The 27,242-nt window shown below is 45.7% G+C and overlaps 2 protein-coding genes and 1 long non-coding RNA gene across 8 annotated transcripts; 2 read left to right on the top strand and 1 right to left on the bottom strand.

The window, feature by feature from the left end:
• The first annotated feature begins 2,292 nt into the window (after positions 1-2,292).
• On the top strand, positions 2,293-17,197 carry prdm10 (PR domain containing 10). Of its 6 annotated transcripts, none has more exons than XM_035525367.1 (24): positions 2,293-3,376; positions 4,676-4,829; positions 5,097-5,255; positions 5,469-5,528; positions 5,612-5,716; positions 6,243-6,426; positions 6,957-7,198; positions 8,649-8,849; positions 9,263-9,335; positions 9,524-9,641; positions 9,814-9,931; positions 10,027-10,299; positions 10,483-10,494; positions 10,876-11,220; positions 11,546-11,701; positions 12,186-12,365; positions 12,505-12,615; positions 12,900-13,100; positions 13,393-13,536; positions 13,681-13,851; positions 14,742-14,867; positions 15,144-15,318; positions 15,406-15,506; positions 15,736-17,197. In XM_035525367.1, exons 2-24 carry the CDS (start codon positions 4,758-4,760, stop codon positions 15,925-15,927), a joined length of 3,519 nt encoding a protein of 1,172 aa, XP_035381260.1. In that variant the 5' UTR covers positions 2,293-3,376; positions 4,676-4,757; the 3' UTR covers positions 15,928-17,197. The 6 variants fall into 6 exon arrangements, with proteins under 6 accessions (XP_035381260.1, XP_035381259.1, XP_035381258.1 ...); XM_035525366.1 differs by having other exon boundaries at positions 2,293-3,468; XM_035525365.1 differs by having other exon boundaries at positions 2,293-3,774.
• On the bottom strand, positions 16,360-17,764 carry LOC118241205. The gene is made up of 2 exons (XR_004775905.1): positions 17,462-17,764; positions 16,360-17,367 (listed from the first exon to the last, which is right to left on the bottom strand). It is a non-coding gene; the product is annotated as an uncharacterized LOC118241205 (long non-coding RNA).
• Positions 17,765-17,769: 5 nt separating this feature from the next.
• Positions 17,770-24,664, top strand: si:ch211-151h10.2 (uncharacterized protein LOC567699 homolog; the record flags this gene model as incomplete). Its single annotated transcript, XM_027023669.2, has 9 exons — positions 17,770-17,867; positions 18,357-18,570; positions 18,747-18,808; positions 19,053-19,191; positions 19,519-19,670; positions 20,893-21,082; positions 23,309-23,392; positions 23,612-23,707; positions 24,173-24,664. Coding segments are annotated over 9 exons (1,305 nt in total), but the record flags the coding sequence as incomplete, so codon positions are not given.
• Between the last annotated feature and the right edge of the window lie 2,578 nt (positions 24,665-27,242).

Genomic DNA, 27,242 nt, shown 5'->3' with positions numbered 1-27,242 from the left:
AACTTTATTCCACTCTTTAAAAAAAAGAAACCATTGGTTGACCATACCTCTCTCTGTTATAGCACCTATTCCCACAGTAAAATCAGTGGAAGGATACCCACTGATGCCATTCTACACTGATTTTGCATATTAGACACACAGATATTAGATACACCAAATGTTCACTGCAGTTAGCTTGCAAATAAGCTCTAATTGTTAAACAGAGACAGTGAGGCCATTATCACACTCCAGCATAAGAAACAGGGTAAACCGGGTTTCACTAAATATACACCTTGATACCAACTAAATAGTGGGAGAGCTAATTATTAACTCTAACAGACACAAATCTTTAAATATATATTTTTGACATAGACCTATTTAGGACAAGTTAGAATATAAACACACAATTTAAGTCAGTACAAGATAAATGATTATTGAACATCCATTACTCCACATCATAAGGGGTCTCATTAACACCGGCATATGTATGCAAAATTAAACTAATACAATAAATGAGATAACTGAGAGCCTTGACTGATATACCAGTTTATCTCTAGACTTTTGGAAGGAAGTGATGACAACGCTGTCCTTCTTTCATGAGTTGTGACATCCTAATGTCATCTCTGTGCCTTCTACATCATTGAAAAAACCTACAATAAAAATTATTTTTATTTCACCTATATATGAATTTTGCCAATAAAACCATTCTTCTAAACTGAAAAAATAAAGATAATGTCTTATTCAGAAAATACACCTAGACTAGAAAATGCAGTGCACCACTGTGCTCTTATATTTCTAAACAATCTCTATAATGCTTCAGTAAGACAAAGTTGCCCACCCTTCTATTATCAATATACTCATTGTTACATTTTTTGACGAGATCCTTTCTAGTGGCGGTTACGGTACTGCAGGCAATGTGAAACTCGTGTACAAGCTTATGAGCTTAAATTAACGAAAAACTGTATTCCTAAAGTACCAGTATGCCATCAAATGGAGTGCTTATCCTTAAACTGTGTGAGAACTGTTTTGTGCATAATGCTACCATGCTTTTGAACATTGTTAAAATGGTTAGCTGCTGATGTCTGCATGACACTGTACGACGAGCATGAGTTTTTGGGTTGCAGTGTTCTCTAGCCACTTCAACAAAATAGCACAATAGTCTCGCCTCCTCAGAGTTTTGATGGTATGTTAACTCTGGGCTGTTTTTACACACATCCTGACACATTCTGCATACTTTGTTTTTTCGGCGCGAACAGTTCCGCTACGTGCAGTGTATCAGCCTCTACCTCATCAGTTTTAATAATAAATGGTCCTAAACGCTGCAATTAATAAACTGCTCATTCACCAACCTTGGCGCGCAGGCTACTGGTCACAACCACACATAAACAATCTCACCTAGCTAGCTAACTGACAAAATGGCAAATAAAAGAAAGACTCAAGGCAAACATCGACGATTTAGAGACGAATGGCCAGGCTCGTTTGCATATGCGCGCCAACCGGATTCCCAATATGTTTAATCTTCAACGAGAAACTCAAACAACAAAAAGTCAAACGCTGAGAGACATTTTACCACTCTGCTTTGCCGAAAAATATCCTGCCGGAGATGTGGCAGCCGCCCTAACGCTGAAAGCTCACGGTCCTGCTTGAAAATCAAGGTGTCCAAAATACAAAAACCAAACTGAACAGGTAATTTAGGCTGCGTGCTCAAAATTTGTAGGTAATTCAGATATACAGTTCTCCGACATGTTTCTTTAATATTAGTATAATATTATTTAAAACAGTTCCACACATATGCAACTAATGTCAGTGCAAGTAATATTTTATTCTTTATCTTTTTAGAACCGTTGCGTTGGACCTCAGAAGTGTGTGTATGGAGGCTGACTGAAAATGATTAGCTCATGTCTGTTACCCGTTCATCTATGCAGATGGAACAAAATACATTTGTTCATGTTTGAGCTGCTGGTTAGACTACATGAGCCTTTTCTCCTCCTACGTTAAGAACTGCAAGGTGTTATAACTCATAATTCAAAATTATTTTTTTCTTCTTCCTTTTCTGCGTAACCTAGTCCATTAGCATATGCTGGGACATATTTCCAGCCAAGATGTTGAAACGTTACACCAATAAAATAGACATATGTGGCTCCTAACGTGGTTTGATTTTGGTTGAAATACGACAAACCACTTGGTTGGCTCTTCTTAAAATTTGGGTTGCCAACCCTGTCTGGGGCTTTTGTCTGTGTAAAGAATCTTGCCTAAATGATTTTTGAAAAACATTTTTCATACTTAAGATATAAACGAGGTCAACTTTATTGCTTTGAGTTCAATAGGTAGAATACATTCACAATATATGTGTAATATACTCCTGCTTTTATGCGTGTGTGTGTGTGTGCTAATTCCAAGATGATAATGAAACGTGAAATAATAATTGGACCCATTTGACGTTTAACAGTAAGATTTAATCAGCACAGATGTGCAATATGTGTCTATTGCAAATGAAAGCGTTTTTGAGGTAAGCCTTTGTACCAGTGAAATATTCCGCACTGGGAAATGACCCAGAATAATCACTTATTCTTGTGTCACAGGACCCAGTAGCAGGCTAAGAGCAGGACGGTTTGCTCGGTTGACAGTGAGACTGCCATGGAGTTATCCATGGCCGGTTTGGTGATTATATATGCATCAAAGAGCTGCCGATTATTCAAAATTAAATTTCGTATGCTTGATACATACATGGCAAAAACTTTAAACAACAAAAAAAACTCCACACAGATGTTTTGGAAACCTACAACATGCCATTTTGAAAATCCCTAAAATTCTAGCAATTTTCTTGCAAAGAACTGTAAAGCTTAAAAATATGGTGACACGATATATGTACCTAATGATAAACTGCACCAGACAAAAAAAATCACATTTTGGAACGTGCGCAATATATGCCCAAGATTTCTAAAATGGAAATAGGAGCATGGATAAAGGCATAGAGGGAAACTGCTGAGCCATCTATCAAGCAAATAATTTAATAAAAGACAGCTGCAATAGTATTGGTACTGATAAACAGGGATAAGGACAGGACACGCAGCGAGCCCTGGGGCCTCTACTGGATAAACGTCTTTTTCCCCCATTGGCCAAAAGAAATGGCGGAACGTTCCAATTGGCCCTGAAAACATTTCGCTTGGACCCTAAAGTAACACCGCTCACAATACTATAATGTTCCAAATACAAAGTGCATAGAATAGAAGCGGTATAATATACAGCAATACCCAAGTTAATAAAAAATAAGTAATTATCTCTTAAATAGCAGCCAAAAATAACAATTATAAAATAATTGTTCCGGTTGCCGTCTGTTGCTAGGCAGAATATGTTAATATATGCATGCGGCCATCTCTGCAGCTACCATTCTGAGGTAAGACCAACATCACCGTTTTTATTAAAATAATCCAAACTCTTGCGAAATCGATCCCTAATCGTTAAGCAGAATTTCAAGATTACATTTCTGTAAGTAGTGTTATAGATTTGGTGACCGGTTGTCTATTATCTTTAAACTACAATATACATCTTTTTTCGCGTCTCTTCAACGAGCTTGTTGTTGTTTAGTCCCACCCAAAATGGAGACCTTCCTTCCTTGTTGAACAGCAGACACAGGGCTGGGCTCAACTATAAGTAGGGACCGAAGGGTCTATTTCCAATATTTTAAATCCTTTAAAGATCTGTTTGGTTTGGCAAAATCTTTAGTAAAGCTCCTTGGCGAAAGAATCCTGGAAGATTCCCTGTCCCAGTGATGTTCATGGCTACCTCTCCGAGGTTTTCTTCAATAATGCCCGTGTTTTTGCCGCTGTGATTTTTGTGGTATGGTCCGGTTGGAACTCCGAACCTAAGGGGTCAAAGCAGGGGGGAATGAGTAGAAACATTAGTGTAACCAGTAAATCGTTTTACAGCATTTAACATTTTGTTGTATTGTTTCACAGTTTTAACAAGGCCGTGCTTATATGCATTTGCGTCCCTTTTTCCTCTGCCGACGCCGGGTCAGTTTCACCCGCGTTTCTCTTCTACCCCCGGAGAGTTATTAGACTGCCCGTTCCTGGCGATAGCTAACACGTTGGTTTATTATGGTGAAACCAGCCTCCAGGCAGTAGTGGCACAAGCAACATGACCCGAATAAGCCGTATACGTTAAGTTGTGCTTGTTTTAAAGTGTCTATGCCCCGTAGATTCTTTCCCATTTGCTGGTTTGCTAACGTGTTCTGTCTGGAAATGAATGGGATTTAGCAAGCTAGCAACAAAGCTATGTGCTCATACTTACGGGCTATACATTCAAAAACATGATCTACATGTGTCAGAATAACTAATGACTAACGCCAGTGGCGGTTACCTGCGTTTTGGGTAACGTCAAAAATATGTAGCTTGCTAGTTAACCAAATCTGATGATCTCACTCTTTTCTTTAATCTGATTGATTCAGGCCTTAAACTAGCTTCAACTTCTCTAGATGGCTAATTTTCCTTCATGTAATGTCTAAAGTTACTAGCTGATCGTATATACGAATGATATTTTACTAGCTAATAAGAACTTTTTAGTTTAGCCAATTGCTGTCTTTTAAACGATTACAGTTATTTGGCTCGGTTCAATCAACACAATAAAAATGATAATACCACACGTTCTATGCTTTGAATCGTCTCTTTATTGCTGGACTCTAATCGTTTTCTAGTGCACTACCTTCATACTCTCGGATGGTTGGTGAGGAGTGACTAGGTGTGGGAGGTGATTTGGGGTGTCCTGCTAATTTTGCCATGGAGGCGAAACAGGAAAGCTCTTCTGTGTGGACTCAGGCCCCCAGCAGTGAAGGAACCAATCCAGCTCAGGTACATCACTACGCACACTCACACCCCACAAAAGCTGGAAAACCCTTCCTTTGTACCGTGATCCTATGGGCACAGATTTACTCTTAGTCTGCAAAGTGTCTTGAGATTTTATTGCATGGTGTAAAATAAAAAAAAACTGCTGCTCTTACTGCTAATAACGTCACCTACCCTTATGTTTCTCATTTGCATCACATTCCATATTTTAAAGAAGTTTTTCAGTGCTTAATTAAGTGGCAGGTTTTGCTGAGTCTCCAATATCTCCTGCAGGTGCATTTTGAGGGTGGCACCGTGGCCCAGATTGTGTACAGTGGAGATCAGGCAGACCGAGGGCAGCAGGTGATCTACACTGCAGACGGAAGCCCCTACACCTCAGTAGAGTCAGCCGAGCACACGCTGGTGTACATCCACCCTGCTGACGGAACACAGGTGACGTAGTACCCCGTAGACACAGACTATTTCACATTTGAATCTGATTTCAGCATTTAAATATTCTCCATGTTTTTTTTTCTCCCCTCACACGGCCTCGTTGTGCCAGTATAGCATGTGACCGTGATTGAGACCTGCGACTGTGTTTCTGTTTGAGCGTGTTGAGGTACCTTTGTTTGTACCTTCTGAGCTGAGTTTCGTCTGTCCTTTCAGGCGGTGTTTACAGACCAGCCCCAGGTAGCCTACATCCAGCAGGATGGAACCACGCAGCAGGTACATGCTGACTCAGCAGGTGCCGTTTATCCCGTGGCTTGTGAAATCCCTGTCACTGTTCGTTCGCTGTCTCTTTGCTTCAGGTCACCGTGCTGCTGCCCAGTGGTCAGAACATGAATGCGGCCAATTTGCATGTGCTGAGTAATGTAGCAGATGCTCCTCAGGCCATACTGGAGCCTGTGCCACAGGTGAGAGAAGGCAGGAGTACACACTAAACAACCCATATCAAATACGAATGAAACACTTATTAAACATACTATACAGTATGCTACACACAGAGTACAGTAAACACGTACTACCAGCATTAGCACATATGGCAAACACTATGCAGCACATGTGTACTAACCACATTCTAAACAATACCAAACATTATACACTAAACAAAATGCACAATACGTACTACACAGTACACCCTGAACAACTACAATTAAAAAAAACTTTTAACTGTACACATACTAAACAAGATGTACTACACGCATCATACACAGTACACACCAATCATGCACTAAACATCCTGTACTAAACACATGCTAAATGGCATGTAATAATGCATAGTATGTAGAAAACCCAACAGTGTGTACATGACATTGTGCAGGGATTCTTTTTATCAGCAATACCAGCATCAGTCACAAGTACAAATGAGCATTCAGATGAGAGGTTTAGTCTTTTGTTTAGTTTTATTCGTTCTGTGTCAACTTTCTTTTTAACCCGTAGGGTGAGTTGGCCAGTGCTGATCTCCCTGCCATTACCGACCCTTCGACCAGTCCCTTAGGGGCCACAGACTCCACTGTGGACTCTGAGGATGAAGAGGATGATGAAGAGGAGGATGACAGAGATGACTCTGATTTGGACGATTGGGAACCCAGGCCAGCTCAGCCCTTCACCCCTCAGCATCTGTGTGAGTGGAAAAGATCAGGAATATGGGGAAAAATAAGAGTAGAACTACAATCAGGAATATAACTACATATGGAGAAAATTGGGAATATCACTACATGTGGGAAAATCAGAAATATCACTATATAAGGGAAAATTATGAATGTCACTATGTATGGCAAAGGCCAGAAATTTCGCTACATATGAAGACAAACAAAATCAGGGAAATTTGGGAAACACTGGGAATATCACTGTGGGTGAGCAGGTTGGCCCATCTCAGTTTCTATGCATTGCATTTCTGAAGCATTGTCAGAAAACTAAAAGCTCTTGTCAACTTTTTCAGTGTAGTTCCTAACCACTGTGTTGCATCACTGAACAAACCTAAAAGCTAGTTTCATTCTGTAATCATGATTGTATGATTTGCCTCTTTAACACCCTCTGAGCTATGTAGTTGTCCTTTTAAGATTTTATTCTTAGTAACTGTGCTGACAGATTTAAAGGTTGTACTTTATCCTGGATATTGAGTTCTGTAACTCTGTGTTCTACTTTTCCCAGGGTGTGAGGAGTGTAACAGTGCCAACCCCGGTGTGTGTGTGAAACACGGCCCCCTCCACCCAATCGTGAACAGGCCTGTGATGTCCAGAGCTCGAGCCAGTCTGCCCCTTATCCTCTACATTGACCACTTCCTGGGAGGAGTTTTCTCCAAGAGGCGCATTCCCAAGCGCACTCAGTTTGGACCCGTCGAGGGTCCGCTGGTTCCGCAGAGTGAGCTGCAGGACATGCATTTCCAGCTTAAAGTACGAACGTCCTCACCCAGCACACTTTGAGTCCTGCTGTTGCACAATGCAGTGAGATGATTAGGGAAAGATGCCATTTTTTTCCCGGCCTGTGCTCGTCAATGTGCGCTATACGGTCAAAAGTATTGGGACACCTGCACATTATACCTACAAGATTCATTTTATTCTAAATCCATAGGTATTCATATGGAGTTGGTCCCCCTTTTGTAGCCATACGTTTACAACCTTCTGGGAAGGCTTTCTCCAACATTTTGGAGTGAATGTCTGTGGGAATTTTCATCCAGAAGGGCATTTGTGAGGTCAGATACTGATGTTAGATGAGAGAGCTTGACTCGCAAACTCCGTTCTAATTCATTCCGAAGGTGTTCGATGGCCTTGAGGTCAGGGTTCAAGGTCTTCCGCACCAGACTCCCCCAACCATGCCTTTAAGGACCTTGCTTTCTGCGCTGGGGCACAGTCATACTGGACCAGAGAAGAGCCTTCCCTACACTGTTCCTACAAAGTTGGAAGTATAAAACTGTCCAAAATGTCTTGGTATGCTGAAGCGTTAAGATTTCCCTTCTCTGGAACTAAGGGGCTGATGCCAATCCTCGAAAAACAATCCCTCTACCAAACATTACAGCTGGCACAATGCAGTCAGGCAGGTAGCGTTCTCCTGGCATTCACCAAACCCAGACTTCTGACTCAGACCGCCAGATAGAGAAGCGTGATTCGTCACGCCACAGGTCTTGGTTCCACTGCTCCAGAGTCTGGTGGCGGTGTACTTTAAACCACTCCATCCGACACTTGGCATTGTGCTCGGTGATGGAAGGTTTGCATGCTGCTCCTTGAACATGGAAACCCACACCATGAAGCTCCCTGTGCAGTTTTTGCGCTGATGTTGATGCCAGAGGAGGTTTGGAGCTCTGCAGTTATTGAGTGAGCAGAGCCTTGGTGACATTTCCACACTATGCACCTCAAGCGCTCAGTGACTCCACTCTGTAACACTTTTCAGTAATACCACTCACAGTAGCTTGCGGAATATCTAGCAGGGAAGAACATTGATGAACTGACATGTTGCATCCGTGGCTTCCCATTACAGTACCACACTCGAATACAGTGAGCTCATTAAAATGACCCATTTTGAATGTCTGCATGGGAATGAATGAAACACCCAGACTCAATGATTAAGAGGTGTATGTCTCAATACTTTTGTCCATATAGTGGATATGACTCTGTGGTTGTAACTTACGGTAAACACGAATTTTGCATGGAAGTGAATGTTTAAGTGCATGTCACTCTTGCATTGTGAAGTATATGTGCAATTAAAAAAAAAAACTTATTATTGTTATTATTATTTTTTATTATTTTTGAGCAGGGTTACTATGAAAGAGTCTTGGGGCTGGGTTTGGAATTGTGGCTTGCTTAAATGTCGATGTCTAACCCGACTGGCGTTGCTTGCGTTCTGCAGCTGTGTATGGTAGCGCCCGAGCAAGCCGACGAGACGGTGGAAGACCTCTGGGTGGACCTGGCGGACGAGGATCGCTGCAACTGGATGATGTTTGTCCGTCCTGCCGAGAACCACCTGGAGCAGAACCTGGTGGCGTATCAGTATGGCTCGGACATCTTCTACACCACCATCAAGAACATTCAACCCAAACAGGAGCTCAAGGTGCGCACTGGCTGCTACTAATGTAGGTTAGCCTCTATCACGCTGTGCCAAAATGATCTGAATTTTGGTAATGCATCAGGACTTGAAATTCTTACTCATAACCCTTCTCTAATGTCCTCTAACTTTATTCAGGTATTTTACTCACATTTCTACATATGTGCTACTGCAGTTGTAAATGGTTCAGAATTATAATGCAGTACTATTGCAGTGGGCATGCTACCAGCAGTTTGACACCAGCACACATTTAACTGGTATACATGCACATGTGCAGAGTCACTTATCAGTTCTTATCTGGATCTAGCTACAATCTATGTGTGCAGGACTTTCCAGCATTGCAAACACTGGGCTTGTGAGGGTGATTTAAAAGAGCACATAATACCCACAATCCTGTGTTTGTGCGTGTTCTCCTGCAGGTCTGGTATGCTGCATCATATGCTGAATTTGTCAACAAGAAGATTCATGACATCACTGAGGAGGAGAGGAAAGGTATCTTCATTTATTTGTGATTTATTTATTTTTTGCTGCTCTTGTCTCTCCCTTTACATTTACAGGTACATTTACAAAAGCTACAAAAATTACACTTGTAGTGCAGTACTACAATTAGTAAATCATTGTTCTTAGCTCTTATGTGATTTGCCTGTTAAGTTCTCTTTTGTTGTGTGTGTCTGTGTCAGCCCTGCGGGAGCAGGAGAAAAACTGGCCATGTTATGAATGCAGTCGTCGTTTCATGAGTTCAGAGCAGCTCCAGCAACACCTCAACATGCACGATGACAAGCTTGACCTCGTGCAAAGGTTCCTACCTGCAGTGTATCCACACATAACACACATACACACACGCATGCTTGCAGTACACGCACACGCGGCCGCCCCACACGTGCACTCATACAGCACTAAAGGATGTCCAATTGTTCTGTAATCAACATCCTCGATCGCAACTCAGGATTTGCCATCCCTTTCCCTGTAGGCCGAGGGGGCGTGGCCGGGGGCGAGGCAGGAAGCGGTTTGGTGCTGGAAGGCGACCGGGGCGACGACCCAAATTTATCCGTCTGGAAGCCCCTGCCGAGAGTGCTGATAAAACTCCGGTAAGATCTGAACAAGAAACAGCTGCTGTGAGGTCCCGAGTTTGTATTACAGTTCCGCCTTGTGTGACAGTGTTCCTCTGTGATTCCTGCCACAGGACCTGCTAGCATTCTCAGAGGAGCCTTCGGGCGGCGCTCTGAACGGGCTGAAGGTGGGTGAGCTGGCGGCCGAGGCCGGGGCTACCGTGTCCGAGGGGGTCCCGGAGACCCAGCAGGCCCAGGTCCGGAACCTCCTGGACGAGGACGGGACGAACGCCACGCCCGCGGCCATGAGCGTAACACCGCTGCCGGATAAGGAGGACACGTCGGCAGCGGATGTTGCTGACCCCCACCTGACCGTCCAGGACATGAGGCGTGCCCGGAGGATTCGGGTGAGAACGACACTTTCCTCCTTAAACTGGCTCCCCACTCATCTCTCAAATGTAGCACATTTAGTGGTGGAGTTGATTGACAATGTGTGTGTGTGTGTGTGTGTGTGTGTGTCTGTCTGTCTCTCTCTCTCTCTCTCTCTCTCTTTTTCTTTCTCTCTCTTTCACTGTGTGCTACATGTTAAGGTGGACTTACAGGTAGGTGTAATGTAGTCCACAGAGGAGTTTTATGACAGCCACAGGCTTACAGTGCGACTCCTGCGTTGTCATTACATCTGTGTTACATCTGTAAACTCTGGTCTCTGTGTTCTGCATCTGCTTCTGTAAATGGAGTCTTTGTGCAGGAATGTCATTAGACGACCAGGCATGACTATGTATGATTCATTACTGAGCGTGCAAATGCAAACTCCAGTGCATTGTGTCAGTATCATTGTAGTGTTTACATCTTAGTTCTTATCTGACTGCAACTTGGAGCGTCTGTCTAACTTCCATCTCACCCTTCACCTCTCGCGTGCGTGTGTGCGTATGTTTGTTCTCTCACATATAAACTCCTCTCTTGGCCTCACCTCTCTCTCCCAGAATGCCGCTCTGCAGCACCTGTTCATTCGCAAGTCCTTCCGGCCGTTCCGATGCTCCCAGTGTGGGAAGGCGTTCCGTGAGAAGGACAAGCTGGAGCAGCACCTGCGTTACCACGGCCGCGACACCTGCCGCCACGTCTGCCACCAGTGCAACAAGGGCTTTCTCAGCAGCGCCGCCCTGGAGGACCACCTGCAGCTGCATACTGACCAGCGCACCTACTCCTGCCTCTTCTGCACAGAGTCCTACGACAGACTCGACCTGCTAAAGGAGCACGTGGGCATCCATCTCGTCAACGGCTGCTTCTCCTGCCCCTCCTGCAAGAAGACCTTCACCGACTTTATACAGGTTTCCTTCCATAGCTGCTAGGTTTTCATTCAGGTCCCATACAGCCAGTGTTTCTCTACCCAGTTCTCGGCCACACCAGACGGGCCACGGTTCCTGTTCTAGAACACTGAATACGGCGCTGCATGCACCAGGTGGTGAGTCTTGAGGACTGGGTTCAGAAACACTTTTAGGCTTAAACGTTCTAGACATAGCCTAAGACTTAACCCTGGATTGAATTACCCCCTAAGTTAGGGCTCACTGGGTAACCGTTGTTGTTGTTGTTGTTGTTCTTCTTCTTCTTCTGCTTCTATTTGTTTACTTTTGTTGTTGCTGTTGTGATGTGCAGGTTAAGAAGCATGTACGGAGCTTCCACTCTGAGAAGATTTTCCAGTGTACAGAGTGCGACAAAGCGTTCTGCCGACCGGACAAACTGCGCCTCCACATGCTCCGCCACTCAGACCGCAAGGACTTCCTCTGCTCCACCTGTGGCAAGCAGTTCAAGGTGAGAGACCCTGCTGTGCGTGACCACAGCCCTGAGCACCTCCCTTCATTCTGTTAGACTGCAGGTGTAGCTACATCGTAAACTGCATACGAACGTTCTGACTCAGTAACGTGCTGTGTTCAGTGGTGTTATAACTGTTTAGTAAGTTTCTAAAGTGTCTTAAAGACTGAATTGGAGTGAGCCAAAATGCCCAGAAACGTACGCGTTGGCTCCGAAGAAGGCTGTGGCTGTTGGAGGCTAGTGAGAAGAAATGCCTGGTGCAATGAGCCATCGTGAACACAAACACACATTCTCACCTTCCTAGCAATGCAATGGCACGTAACCCAGTTTTGGAGCGCGTTACGTTAACGGTGATGCCGGGTCAGAACTGGCCGCAGCTGCGTGTGTAGTGGGCGTGGCTCCTCGGCCGGGCGCTGGGCCCCGTTAGGTTTGGCCCTGACTTGTACCACGTCCATCTGTGTGTCCTGCTCTCGGCGTATTGCAGCGGAAAGACAAACTGCGTGAGCACATGCAGCGAATGCACAACCCGGAGCGCGAGGCAAAGAAGGCGGAGCGCACCCACCGCGCCAAGGCCCTGAAGCTGAAGGAGCCCACCACCGACCTGGAGAGCTTCATGTTCAAGTGCCGCCTGTGCATGATGGGATTCAGGAGACGGGGCATGCTGGTGAGGCGGCGATCCGTCTGTCCACGCCCACGCACACCCTCACAACACACCTTGCCCAAGTAGCACTGACTTCATCTCTTTATCTGGGACTCACACGCACATGTGTGTGTGTTTGTGTTTGCGTGTCTGTGTTTTGCAGGTAAATCACCTATCTAAGCGGCACCCTGAGATGCGTATAGAGGAGGTTCCAGAGCTCACCCTGCCTATAATTAAGCCCAACAGAGATTACTTCTGTCAGTACTGTGATAAGGTAAGTGTGTGTGTGTGTGTGTGTGTGTGTGTGTCTTTATTGACCTGTTGATACACATCTTCATAGTTTGACTGGAACACACACTTCTAATCTAACACACACTTCTAATGTTATTTTAGTTCTTATACATGATGTCTCAGCATAAGACGTCTCCTTAGATATGATCAATAAAGGGTTCTTAAATTTAATATCTGATATGTTATTTGATATATTATGTATATGTGCAGTGATGTGTTGTTTGTGGTGGTTACGATGTAATTTAGCGTGATCGATACGTTGTGCAGGTGTATAAGAGTGCGAGCAAGAGGAAAGCTCACATCCTGAAGAACCACCCAGGGGCGGAGTTACCACCCAGCATCCGCAAGCTCCGTCCAGCTGGTCCTGGAGAGCCTGACCCCATGCTAAGCACCCACACCCAGCTCACAGGCACCATTGCAACGGCCCCTGTCTGCTGTCCCCACTGTGCCAAGCAGTATAGCAGCAAGGTAGGGGTGTGGGTGGGTGTGGGTGGGTGTGTGTGTGAGACTTGCTGGACTTAAGTCAGTCCCTGCAGCCCTGTAGAAATTTGCCACTCTCCTGTTAAGTGGTTCCTCCTTTAACACACTGACTCAAGTGTCAAGGCTTGGTGCTGAGTCATGAATAGTTAACTAATCCTCCACCTTGAGAGAGGAGGGGCCTCTGGCCTGGCTCCTCCTACTGCTATACAGTACTGAAGAGCAGACGCGCTCCAGTGAGAGAGGCCTGATGTGGTGAACTTTCCCTGTATTGTGTCCACAGACCAAGATGGTGCAGCACATTCGTAAGAAGCATCCGGAATTTGCCCAGCTGGCCAGCAGCATCCAGCCGCCCCTGGCGACGACCGTCATCAGCAATGCGCCGGCTGTCATCACGACCGATGGCACTACGGCAGAGACTGTGGTGGTGAGGAAGAGAGCGACCGCGCCCGTGCGCGTGTACACGCACACGCTCTGCGTTCTGGTTCTCGTGGGAGTTCTAGGACAGATATCCAACTTGTGAAGGGGCTGTGCACCGTCATAACCCCGCCCGTCCCCTCTTACTCCACAGACGACAGACCTGCTGACCCAGGCAATGACGGAGCTGTCTCAGACCCTGACCTCCGACTACAGGTCGGTGCAGGGAGACTTCCAGAGGATACAGTACATCCCCGTGACCCAGGCGGGTGGAGGCCTGGCCCAGACACAGCACATCCAGCTGCAGGTGGTGCAGGTGGCACCGGTAGGAGTCCAGCCACTTGCACACTCGTGACTCGCACGTTCTGGGTGGACACGCCACCTAGAACACCTTACACACCTGAACACTCTGGGTGGACACGCCACCTAGAACACCTTACACACCCGAACACTCTGGGTGGACACGCCACCTAGAACACCTTACACACCCGAACACTCTGGGTGGACACGCCACCTAGAACACCTTACACACCCGAACACTCTGGGTGGACACGCCACCTAGAACACCTTACACACCCGAACACTCTGGGTGGACACGCCACCTAGAACACCTTACACACCCGAATACTCTGGGTGGACACGCCACCTAGAACACCTTACACACCCGAACACTCTGGGTGGACACGCCACCTAGAACACCTTACACACCTGAACACTCTGGGTGGACACGCCACCTAGAACACCTTACACACCCGAACACTCTGGGTGGACACGCCACCTAGAACACCTTACACACCCGAACACTCTGGGTGGACACGCCACCTAGAACACATTACACACCCGAACACTCTGGGTGGACACGCCACCTAGAACACCTTGCACACCCGAATACTCTGGGTGGACACGCCACCTAGAACACCTTACACACCTGAACACTCTGGGTGGACACGCCACCTAGAACACCTTACACACCCGAACACTCTGGGTGGACACGCCACCTAGAACACCTTACACACCCGAATACTCTGGGTGGACACGCCACCTAGAACACCTTACACACCCGAACACTCTGGGTGGACATGCCGCCAATTTACAAACCTGGACAGAAGTGAACATGCTTGCCTGTTTTGTTTTTTAAGTTCTTTCTGTTCCTGTTTTCTGTGTTTATTTTTCTTTCATTTTTCTTTCCTTGTCTCTCGGTCTCCCCACCTCCAGGCGTCGTCCCCTCAGTCCCAGCACTCGACAGTGGACATGACCCAGCTCCAGGATGCACACAGCTTCACCCAGCACTCCATCCAGGTGCAGCACATCCAGGTGTCTGAGGCCACGCCCACTGCTCAGGTCTGCATACACCAACACAGGTCTTATTTTTAGACACCCACACCCACACACACCTGCATAAACAGTAGTGTTTTTTTCCAGACTCACACATATGAGTCTGTGTGTGATTTAAGTTATATTGTGGGGGAACTTAAGAACTGGGTTTTGGCTGTTGCGGGTTGAAAAGATTTAGCGTTTCGGTCATGTTCAAAAATGACAAATAATTGATTTTAGTAGTGATTTAATGTGTCCAGACATATTGCTATTAAGCCAGTTTAACCCCCCTGCTTCACATAGGTAACGGGGCAGCCTCTAAGCCCCTCCTCTCAACAAACGTCACAGGAATTAAGCCCTGCCCAGCTGACCCCTGTTACTCTGGCCCAGAGCCAAACCCTACAGTCATCCACCAATCAAGCACAAGGGACAGTGCAGCATGCATACTTGCCTGGCAACTGGAACTACCGGGGTTACCGTGAGTATATAAAGTATCCCTGTTACAACGGGTATTCTGCCCATCCAACTTGAAATCCTGCAAATTTCATGTCTCTCTCTCTCTCAGCCTCTGAAATCCAGATGATGACCCTGCCCCATGCTCAGTATGTCCTGGCGGAGACAGGAACGCCCGTCGCTGCTGCCGTCAACAGTGGCCAGGTCAAAACGGTGAGGGAGGAGCTTGGACGAGTGCCAGCCTGATCTGTACTTCCTCATTCTCTACCACTGAGACAAAGACACTCCAACCAGCCACACCTTCAGCCCTCCCTTTCTGCCCTCTGCTGTCACAACATGAAAACACCTCATTTTTAATGATGATATTCATTAGGTTGTTTGGATTGTAGAGAACCACTTTTTTGTGACTGTTGTTTATATTGTTTGTTTGTTTGTGGTACAGACTCACTATGTGATATCTGAAGGGCAGGCTGAGCTGGATGGTAAACAGGTCAGTGCCCCACCCACTACTGCCCAGGTAAACTCTGACCCATTGGAGCAGCCATCCACCAATCAGCAGGCTACCACGCAGTACATCATCACCACGACGACCAACGGAGCTGGCAACAGCGAGGTGCACATTACCAAACCCTGAGGCTGGGTCCCTATACACACACACACACACACACACACACACACACACACACACTAGGATAGACTTTATTCTGAAGGCGGGAGGATGTGTTGCTACCAATCGGTTGAACTGGAGAACAACTTTAACAGGACAAAGAGAGTTATGATTTCTATTTTATTTTATTGCAGTTTAATGAAGTGAAAAGGATGAAAATAACCTTATTTAATTATAATAAGAAACACTGGATAGTTGCTAATGAAGAGTCTAGCAGTGTAGGCTGGTTTGGGGTCCCACCTGCTGCTCCCGGGGCTTCTGTTACAGCCTCATCAACCCACAGCATTTTAACTTTCATTTCATTCCCCCTTCTTCATTTGAACTCTTGATGATAAAAATATTAAACCTATGTTTTCAGGTGTTTTTTCAGGTTTTTTTTTTTTTTGTTTGTTTTTTTTGTTTTTTTTACACATATGTCTTATTTATAGATGAGATTCCTTTTGAGAAATTCATGTGGAATTAATTTTTTCATTTTAAAAACAAGAATGTATTTTTTGAAAATAAAATGGGGTTGATGTGGGGTTGATTGATGTGGGTTCTAAATATTATTTGACTTAATTTTGACATGGAAGGTGACTTTAAAAACCCCCCAAAAATTACCCAGATTACTACTATGTGGCCTGAGATTTCTACCATTTCTTACACAAAAGGTGAAAAAGAAATCTGTTTTGATCATGCACCCCTCCCACAGCATCAGGGAGGTGGTGTCACTTGTGTCTTTGACTGATCTGGCCCAAGCTGGACTGTAAAATGCAGCTTCTGAAATATCTTTTAGAAGAAAAACGAAATACTGCGATTATCTCTTCCTTTAAAAAACTTTTGTCTCATTATTTATCATGACTCCACTCCTCCCTTGTTGACATGTTTATAACGCCTTGTTTATTGGATGTCCTGGCGACCATATTGGGTCTTGGACCTCTTTTACTGTCCATTCTTGTGGATATTTGGAATTTATCGGGTATGCTCACTTCTCATACAGGGACATGAATCTCACGACATTAGAAGGGAAAATTAAATAAAAATAGTCATTTCTTAGGCAGTGGGTGGCTTGTACAATGTAAAAAAAAGAGTAGCTGTATTATTGTGAATATTATCGTCAATGGCTGCGTTTACAGTATGTGTAAAGTGTAAGATGTGTGGATGTGTGGGTGGGTGGGCGAGTGTGCGTGTCTCTCTCCAGGTGAGTGTTCTGATGTCAGTAGTGTTTTGCAGAAAATAAACTGCTTCTTTTTCTACACCGGCTGTGTGGGTTTTTCTGAGTTTCTGGTTCTTGGTGAAGGTTGTGATGGAAGTGGGAATCGCAATCCAGTTTCTGGAAATGTACTGATACGAACTGTTTAGGAGCACAGCTTAATCTGCCCTGGCTTCTGGCTGTCCGTGGCCATGCAGTCAGAGACGCTTGACAATCTAGTGATAAGAAAACGTAACTATGTCAGCAGGAGATTCCAGCACTTATGTGTGATGTGGCACTACAAATGATGGTGAATATCAAAGTACTTACTCGTATGAATTATTTATCCATATCATCTGTCAAACCTTCCTCAACCTGTTTACTAAATGACCTGTCAGCCCAAGCCAGCCACATTCTATGCGTGCTCTCCCAGGCTGATTCAGAGACGAAAGAAAGGGGAAATAAATACACCAAATACCAAAACAGGCTGCATCAACCCTGCCAGCTGGAGTTACAGGCCAAACAAGTCTTTCACCTTGATATCCAGAGCGCAGTCCTGGAGAGGGACAGAGAGAGAGAGTGGCGAGTGTGTATGTCAGTGCTGGAGCGTAGCACTGATGCCTCAGCTGGCCAACGGGGGTGTCGCGGACTTTACGCGGAGCGGAGAGGTGGAGAGCCAAGGACGGAAGGGCGGGGAGGGGGAGGGAGAGGCGGAGCAGGGATCCAGCTGGAAAATGTAAGTACCGTGTGTGATGACGCAGAGTGGGCCTGTGTGTCGCCAGGGCGTTTGAGAAGCTGATGATGGATGTGTGGGTTATGGGGGGGGGGGGGGGGGGGGTGTGTTCGTGAACCTGAACTTGAACTTCTGTGAACCTTTTGTTGTTCATTTTCACTTCTACTTTCACCTTCTTTATGGGAAATAGTTTATCTATTGTTTCCTCTTATACTGGTACATGCGTGTGATGGTGTATGCGTGTATATACACACATACACACACTGCATTTAGACTGGTTACAGGTACTGTAACATAACACATGCCAGACCTCCCCACATAGGAGGTCTCAGTATTCTGGAAATAAATTAAAATGAAATATGTTTTGTCTGAATTCAAGTGTTACCAGAATTCTGCAGTTCTAGTAAGCGTCTAGAAACCCGTAACTGATGCAGACAGTATTCATCCTTGCTCTGTAACCCTATGCGCTTAACATCAATGCCCCCTCTGCAGACTGCACTGGAGATGTTGGCCTGGATGGCTTCGCTGCCTGGCCCCGTTAGCCGCAGCGTGGTCGGTGGTCCAGCTGGAAGCGCCCCTCCACCCGTCGGTGGGCCTGATGGAGGCCACGTGGAGGCTGTGCCTGGCTGGCGTGCTGTGGACAGGCCTCGGTCTGGTCGCCGCTCTCGCTTGCCTGCTTCTGCGGCACGCGGCGAGACCGCAGCGGGTGTGTGTTCATCCGTGCTCCAGCATGCTCCCTGCCCCTTCAGGGTCCTCACGCTGACTGAATTTATATGCGCTTGCTGCACTGGTGGAGTATCTTCTAAGAAAAGACTGTCATTAAAAATATCAATTTGAATTAACAAACTTTTAACAATAGCCTCATGTGCTCTGTTTTTACAGGAGATGGTCTCCCAGAACGTAGAAGAGAGCATGAGAAAGACAGGCCAATCCCAGCAGGAGTGGTGAGCAAAAACAGACCCAGCATACAGCAGCACAGCCAAGATTCCTGTCTCAGACAGTTTACCTGAGCCACTCCTATGAAACACTGCTGAAATGAAAATAGAGTGTGAAGCGTCCTCGTTTAGACCAATCCAGCGATAGAGTGTCAACTTTTAACTTTTAACTAGCGTTATCGCTATCTCTATTTATCTGTCTCTCACTCTCTCTGTGTGTCTCTCTCATTATCATATCCTCCTTTGACTCCAGTCTCATCAGTGAGCACAAGGCAGGTCGACTCGTAGCTGTGGCCAGTGCTCTGCTGGACGGCCTGGTGGTCTCCGTGCTCCAGGAACCCCTGTCAGAGCCCAGTCTTTCCCAGCTACGTGGCCTCCTTGTCAGGCTGGAAGTAAGTGGGATCCTTGGTTGTGGAATTTCCTGCCTGGAGCTCATATTTCCCAGCAGCCTCAGGGCGTGTGATGTTCTTCCTCTATCTAAGTGTTTTTTTTCCTTCTTCTCAGTTATGGCATTTCTGGAGTGCAGTTATACAGTGAAAGCCATTAAGTTGTGATGTCAACCCTCAGTGTGACTGTGCAGGATGGAAAACCCCTGCATCCTCTGGCAGGGACAATCTAGTCACCTGCCTGCAGGATCCAACTGTAGAACAGCTCTTACACCAGGTGCACCCTGAGGGGAAGTAGGTACTGCTCTCCACATGGTCTTGATTTTTCTTCAGGCAGTGTCCCAGGCAGTCAGCGAAGGGGGCCTTCCTGACTGGCCACCACTGAAGGTCAGTGAAAAGGAGCAAGAGGAGGAGGCCAGAATGAGTGAAGAAGAGTCCTTACTGGTTGCCAGAGCCAGACACATCTGCACTTACTTGCAGGACAGGTGAAGATAACCCCTCCTACGTGTGTTACAGTTGTTAGCGTGTGGAGGCCTGGTGCCAGTGTCAGCAGGTGTCCCCAGCACGGCTTCCTCCGTCATGGCTCTTCAGTGTCACTGTATGAGCATCTACAGTTTACTGCTGTATAGAGGCCAACGGATATGGATTTTCCAATATTTAGAGAGTAGGGAGGCCGATGGCCACTTAATGCCGATATCATGTTTTTTGGTTTGTTTTTTGCAGCTTTCAACAATTTCATAATAATGAATGAGACAAAAAATTGTTCAATTTAAATGAATATTTATTTAATAGTTCTTGTCTGCATTGTCTCTGTTTGCTTAAGTAGATCCGCACTGCCTGCTGTGCACTTATTTTAAGTAAAAGTAACAATGAAATAAAAAATAAGTATAACAATGTCTGTAGGTAATCAAAAATTTAAAAAAAAAAAAAAAAAGGCTGATGCCAAAACAAATTTGCCAATACAGATTAGCTTAAAAAAGGGCATTTAATCAGCCAATTGATCAGTCTGTTAACAACTAGTGCTGAATAATGCAATAGTGTCCCACTATGTATCCCTCTTCATGTTGCCCCGCTCCATACTGCCCCATTTACTGTCATTTACTGTTGTTTTTGCACATTTCCTCAATAACTATTGTTTGCCTGTCTTTTTATCTTTTTGGCTTTCTCTCTCTCTCTCTCTCTCTCTCTCTCTCTCTCTCTCTCTCTCTCTCTCCCTCCTCCCTCCCTCCCACTCTCTCTTCTTCTCTCTCTGATCCTCCTCCCTTTCTGTCTTTCTACATCTTTCTGTCGTGTGTCTCTCTCTCTCTCTCTCTCCCCCTCTCTCTCTCTCTCTCTCCCTCTCTCTCCCTCCTCCCTCCCTCCCACTCTCTCTTCTTCTCTCTGATCCTCCTCCCTTTCTGTCTTTCTACATCTTTCTGTCGTGTGTCTCTCTCTCTCCCTCTCTCTCTCTCTCTCTCTCCCTCTCTCTCCCTCCTCCCTCCCACTCTCTCTTCTTCTTTCTGATCCTCCTCCCTTTCTGTCTTTCTACATCTTTCTGTCGTCTCTCTCTCTCTCTCTCTCTCTCTCTCTCTCGCTCTCTCTCTCCCTCTCTCTCCCTCCTCCCTCCCTCCCACTCTCTCTTCTTCTCTCTCTGATCCTCCTCCCTTTCTGTCTTTCTACATCTTTCTGTCGTGTCTCTCTCTCTCTCTCTCTCTCTCTCTCTCTCAGGGTGAGGGCTTTGAGCTCTTTCCTGCAGGTACAGGCTAAGTACTGTGCGTGTGTGGCTGATATCCAACAGGGGCTGCAAGAACACTGGGAGCAGCTGGAGACTCTCCACTCCAAAGTGACCCTGCAGCCCCAAGCAGCTGGCGACCCTAGCGACCCTGGCGACCCTCGCACGGTGCTCACGTGCACACAGGTGGGATCAGAAATACATGAGTATTGATCTATTGATCAGTCTTAATTTGTATGTGACTTGTTGTGGACTAAATGTATATTCTAAAAAATAAGTAAAAAAGTTGACATTTTATGATAACTTTGCCTGCCTTGTCAACGTAGATACAACAGTGTTCTTCAAATAGCCGAACAACATAGTTGGTTCCTGCTTCGGCATTTCTACCTGGCACACTGTCAGTGCTTGTTGGGTTGTCGCCCTGATGTTCCCTGATCCATTTCTCCCTGATGTTCCCTAATCCACCGTTCACTGATTTTCACCCCTTAACCCAGTACTTTTCTGGAGGGGCTTGATTGATCTTCCTGCCATTCCCTGCAGCTGTCCCTAATGGGGTGTAAACGCCCACGCTCCATCTTTCCTCTGTAGATTCTGTCTCCTCCACTTCTTTGGTGCTCTTCTGTAGTTTGGACTCAGTCATTCCTGCGTTGTGGACCAGTCCAATGGCTACAGGGCTGGAGAAACCCCGGCATCCAACTTCCACCTGGTGAATGGTTATGTTCCAGCTGGCATCCCGGCACTCTGCTGCCTGCTATACGTACGTCTCCCTGAGGAGTATGTTGTCCTTCTACAGCACTGTTCCTTGTGGGTTCCCGCCTTGACAAAACATGTATACATGTCCTTGATGTTGTCTGAGTTGCTGTTTGCTACCCTCATATATTCAGTCAGCTTTGCATGATCTGGTTGTGTCACCATCTAAAGGGCCCATGTCAGAGCTGGCTTGGAAACTGATAGGATATTCTGGAGACTTGCACTGACTTACTGCAGACTCTTGCACTGACTTTTCCACTGGCAGAGGTTCTGAGGTCATGTTAATATGTCCGTAGGTCGCCCTTATCAGGAAGCTCAGCCTGGCTTGTGGTGTTTTCCAAATATCTGTCCAGCTGATATCTCTGCTTAATATAGCCTTCCACAATGTTCAAGCTCTATGGCGGCCCTGCGACATTCTTTGACCAAGTAGTGCTCTTGCTCTGACCCGGTCGCTTCCTCTACAACCATGTGGCCTTTCATGTCTATCTTGTGGCTCTGGACCAGAACTGTACAGACCCTCCCCAGCTAAACCCTGTGTGGCCCATCTGAACGCTTCCTTAGTCCTCTTTGCTGCAGCCTGCTGATGACTTGCTCCACTTCGACCTGTGTCCTCCACTTACAGCCTACAGGAACTTTAGCTCTTTCCAGAAGCGTGTGGTTGTGGAGTTCCTCGGCACTAGAACAAGACGTGTCTTCTGCTTCTGTCTCAGGTTGATTTGGCTTTGGTGGAACCTGCCGCAGGTTTTTGTTAGAGAAGCCAGGTTCTATAGGACAGACCCAACCGCTTCTTGATGGAAGTGTTGGCAATGCTGTCCTGCTGACCATTGAAGCAGGAACTTTGGGAATTGAAACCTTCAAAGGCTTGATTACCCGATATTACTGCGTGAAGTGATGGTGCCACACCTTGTACTTCCTAGGCAACTGGATCTGGTTGATTCTTGCCAAGCCATCTGACAGCTGTTGTCTTGCCTATCTCATGATCTGCTTGTTGGAGGGGCCAGCAGAGTAGTGCCTCCTGAGACTTCGAATGAGCTGTTCAGCTTGTAATTGTACACAGCAACAAATACAGTGCTGCCATTCTGTATTCCTTCCTTTCCTGAACAACAGGCTTCGGGACTTTGTGGGATTTTTCTTTATTCATGCCCAACTTATCAGCTCTTCCAGTCACTTAAGGAATCTCTTTTGTGACATGACCCATATACCTTCTCAAGGGAAGCATGATACCTCTGACCCCTTGCTTGGCTCCACTGAGGACTATTTCAAAGGTGGCCACGAAAAAGATGAGAGATGGCACATTCCACGATGATTTATTTTTTTTATAGCTCCCTCTGGTCTGACCTCCTAGTGCAAGATTACTGGTTGAACTGTCTTCCACACTTCATCCTATCCTGATAGATGTGAAGGCCCCTGAGTCATGTCCCAATCTGTCAACTGCATGTACAGCTACGGAGGATTTCGCTGTTGTCATTGTCTGTGCAGGTCATAACTGTCAACTGCATGTACATCTGGAGAAATTCTTTTGTCGCTGGGGAGGGTGACTAACCACCAACCACCGATTTTTGCCTGCCAGGGGGCCTTTGGTTTAACTTCTCTTGTTCAGAGGGGCACTTCTTCATTGGTAAGCCAGCTGGTTGGGTGACTAACCCTTTCTTCATGTTTCAGAGCCTTTACACACAACTAGGTGTTTTCAGGAGTAGGGTTCATGAGTCCGAGTCCCACTTGAACACCATCACAAACCTGTTACAGGTGAAAAAAGCACCGTAACTACCCATATACACATACATATATACACACATGCTTTCTCTCTCTCTCTCTCTCTCTCACTCACACTTACACATAATATTGGTTGGTGTTTACCCAACAATTGCAAAACTATCCCACACAGATTGCAAAAATACAGAACTGCTGTTGCACACTGTCTATTTAATCCTGACTGAACTGTGCTCTCTGCTCTTTGTCGCCCAGGAGCTGAAGGAGGAGCAGGAGCGTCTGGCTGGGTCTGTGGGTCTCACACTGGGCCCTGTATGGATCAAAGACTTCCTGCAGTGCAACACTGAACAGGTGTAGTTCTGCTGTAGCTCAGCATCTGGCTTTCAGATGATGTATCATAGACTGGCCCTTTAATTCATATATCCACAAGGAGCTTAAATCGAGTTACACTGTTCGTTACTTATGATATGTGATTTATGAATATAATGACTTACATTTACATCATTTAGCTGATGTTTTTGTCTAAAGTGACTTACAATTATGATTGTATACAATTTGAGCAATTGAGGATTAAGGGTCTTGCTCAGGGACCCAACAGTGGCAACTTGGCAGTGATGGAACTTGAACTGGCAACATTCTGATTACTTTTCAAGTACATTAACCACTGAACCACTGACTTATAAAATGAATATAATAATCTGTGAAAGTTAATACAGATTACAGATTACAAACAGAGAATGAGAGTGAAGGAAAGCAAGGGCCTGTTCTCTGGAGTATAGTTAGACTTTGCAGCTAACAGTTTGCTTCCACTGACAGTTTGAAAAGGTCTACAAGGATTTCACATGCCTGGAGCAGCAGATGCAGACCTTTGTTTTGCACCTGAGAGGTCTGCAAGCATCAGCACAGGAGCGAGACATGTCCACGGATGCAAGGCATCTGAACGTGGCCCCTCCCACTGCTCTCTGCTCCGCGCCCACGTATAGGGCCGCCGGACCCGGCCCTTTCACGGATCCGGAACCGTTGCCCAGAGCCCGCTCTGCAGTCTCAGCTATGGACTGCCTGTGTGGGTTCAGACGTCGGAGGTGAACTTTGAACTATGACCTCGGCCTGACTGTGAAGATGTTCTGAATGGAGACAGAATGCGCATGTGTGGGCTGAGTGTGGAGTTCAGTGTGTTGTGCTAAAAGATTTTAGCAAAATTTAGCAAAACAAGATGTAACTTTTTATTTAAAATTTTTTTTTTTTTTGACTATTTATAGTTGTGTATTTATATTCTGTATCATTGTTGCACTATTAAAAACACCACTAGAGGGCAAACTTTAACAACTTTTGTGAGTGATTCTTTTCTTTTCTTTTGCGGACTGTGTGTGTTTTCCATCCGTTCATATTTCAGATGGAGCTCAAACACATTTCCATGCAGTCATTTTTATACAGTTGACTCTCATTTTTACACACTCATTTCCACACAGTTATTTCTATAGTAATTTCTGTCTAAACAGGGATTTCTGTGTGGTAACTCTACTGTAGCTGCAAACCAGACATTCCCCCTTCTCCAAGTCATTTTTGTAATCAGTTCTATACATTCATGTCTATTCAGTCATATTTACTCTCATTGCTACTGCTAATGCAAGCCTATGAAAATTCTTTCCCCCACACCTGCTTCTATATGTGTGTGGTGGCGTTTCAGAAGAAGCTGCCTCTTACCTGCAACGCAGTGTTAATTTAATCCAGTGAATTTCCAGTCTAGTGTTAATTTAATCCAGTGAATTTCCAGTGTAGTGTTAATTCAATCCACTGAATTTCCAGTGTAGTGTTAATTTAATCCAGTGAATTTCCAGTGTAGTGTTAACTTAATCCAGTGAATTTCCAGTGTAGTGTTAATTCAATCCACTGAATTTCCAGTGTAGTGTTAATTTAATCCAGTGAATTTCCAGTGTAGTGTTAACTTAATCCAGTGAATTTCCAGTGTAGTGTTAATTCAATCCACTGAATTTCCAGTGTAGTGTTAATTTAATCCAGTGAATTTCCAGTGTAGTGTTAACTTAATCCACTGAATTTTCATTCTCTATCTGAGACCATTCTTTCCAGTTTCCTTTCCCTTATAGTTCTATAAACATCATTAGATGAGATATAAAAAGAAAACAAAAAGCTTGGATCTGTTCATTATGAAAGCTATTATATGGTTGTACTGCTACAGGCACTGACTGTCTTGTTGATGACAGAAACCGAACAGTGTCCTTTACACTGTACAACAGGAAGGGAGGAGTGGTAAGGACAGAGAAAGTGATGTGAAGAGAAGACGAGAGGAGCATTGGGGCAGAGAGGGCCAGTATGGGAGTGTATCTGTTCTTACTAAAAACTGCACTGCCCTCTGGACCCTGTGTAGAGCAGCAAACCTCTTTGATCCAAATTCAATTACCTTCACCTCCTCCGACACACACAGATCATGTGCAATCACTTAGCGGCAGGCTGTGCTATACAGCTCAGAGGCAGCGCTGCATACGCGGAGCGTTTCTTCAAAGGTAAATGGTGGTCCGTGCTGCCAAGTTGAATACATGCATGCTTTGGGAGGTTTTGATCTCACCTGATCCCCAGGAGTCTGAGGGGGGTGCTGGGTCAGGCGTCTCCATCTCTGCTCAGGCTCATTGCTTAAGGTTTACTCACCAATGACATTCCAGCGCATGAAACGTTTATAGCGTGGATAAGCTCTTCCAGAGCTTTTATGGAGTTGGATCCGGAGTGGAAGATGAGATCAAGAGAATATTTGATGCTGAGATGCGCACAAATCTGTCCAGCAGACGTCTCCAGAGATATGCGTTTGTTTTACCGGTTTGGAGAGCGAGATGGATGAAAGCTCACACAGTGTAGCCTCCAGCTCCTTCTAACCACCCCTAAACCACAGTTTAACTAACAACAAATATCCCAACTGTGTGTGTTTTTTTTGCTTGTGTTTGTGCATGCGTGTACATTTCAGTGGCTTGGTTGGCCTAGTGCCTAATTAATCGTGTTTGTACCCCTTGCACCTGTTGGTCTAGATTGTGTGTGTGTGTGTGTGTGTGTGTGTGTGTGTGTGTGTGTGTATGTGTGATGAGGCAGAACTCTAATTGAAAAGAGTGGACTGTGGCCCATGCCCAGGGGGCTTCTGGGAGGAACGGAATGTGTGCTTAGGAAAAGGAACTCGGGGATAGGACCTGTTACAATACCAGACACACACACACACACACACACACACACACACACACACACACAGCAAGAGTGAGGTGAAGTGAGATTCAAAAAATGTATGCAGAGTAACTTCAGCATATTACCTAGCATACCACTACATACATTTTTTTTTTTCAATAGACATCTCACCCTTAAGTATTGCCAGTATAGTTTCTAGTTTGTTGGATGTGTACTGTGCTGGCGTGCAGTTGGGTACGGCCAACAGCAGAGATAGCTCCTCCACGTACTGGGTGGAACGGCGTCAAATTCCCCTGATAAGGGCTGGGTCTGGCATAGCTAATGTGTGAGCTCAGCCTGTCATATGTTCCTTGCCCCACACAGGGTCAGAGTACGCTCCAAACACGTCAGCAGACACCCCGCATGGCGAAATTCACAAACGTGTCGGTGCCCCACTGTGGGCCACTGCTGTTTCAGAGAAACAGCGTCTCATTTACATTTATAGCGTTTAGCTGATGCTTTTATCCAAAGTGACTTTCAATTCTGACTGAGCACAACTTGAGGACCTGCTCAGGGCCTAACAGTGGCAACCTGGCAGTGGGGTAGGGCTTGAACTGGCAACCTTCCAATTACTAGTTAAGTACCTTAACCACTGAGCTACCACTGCCCTACCTCACAGTGCACTACCCTGCCCTTGCAGTGTACTTGGTTTGCGGTTGTTTGT

This window comes from Electrophorus electricus, chromosome 4 (genome assembly GCF_013358815.1).
Source record: "Electrophorus electricus isolate fEleEle1 chromosome 4, fEleEle1.pri, whole genome shotgun sequence".
NCBI lineage: Eukaryota > Metazoa > Chordata > Actinopteri > Gymnotiformes > Gymnotidae > Electrophorus > Electrophorus electricus.
This window is presented reverse-complemented; position numbering and strand designations above follow the sequence as displayed.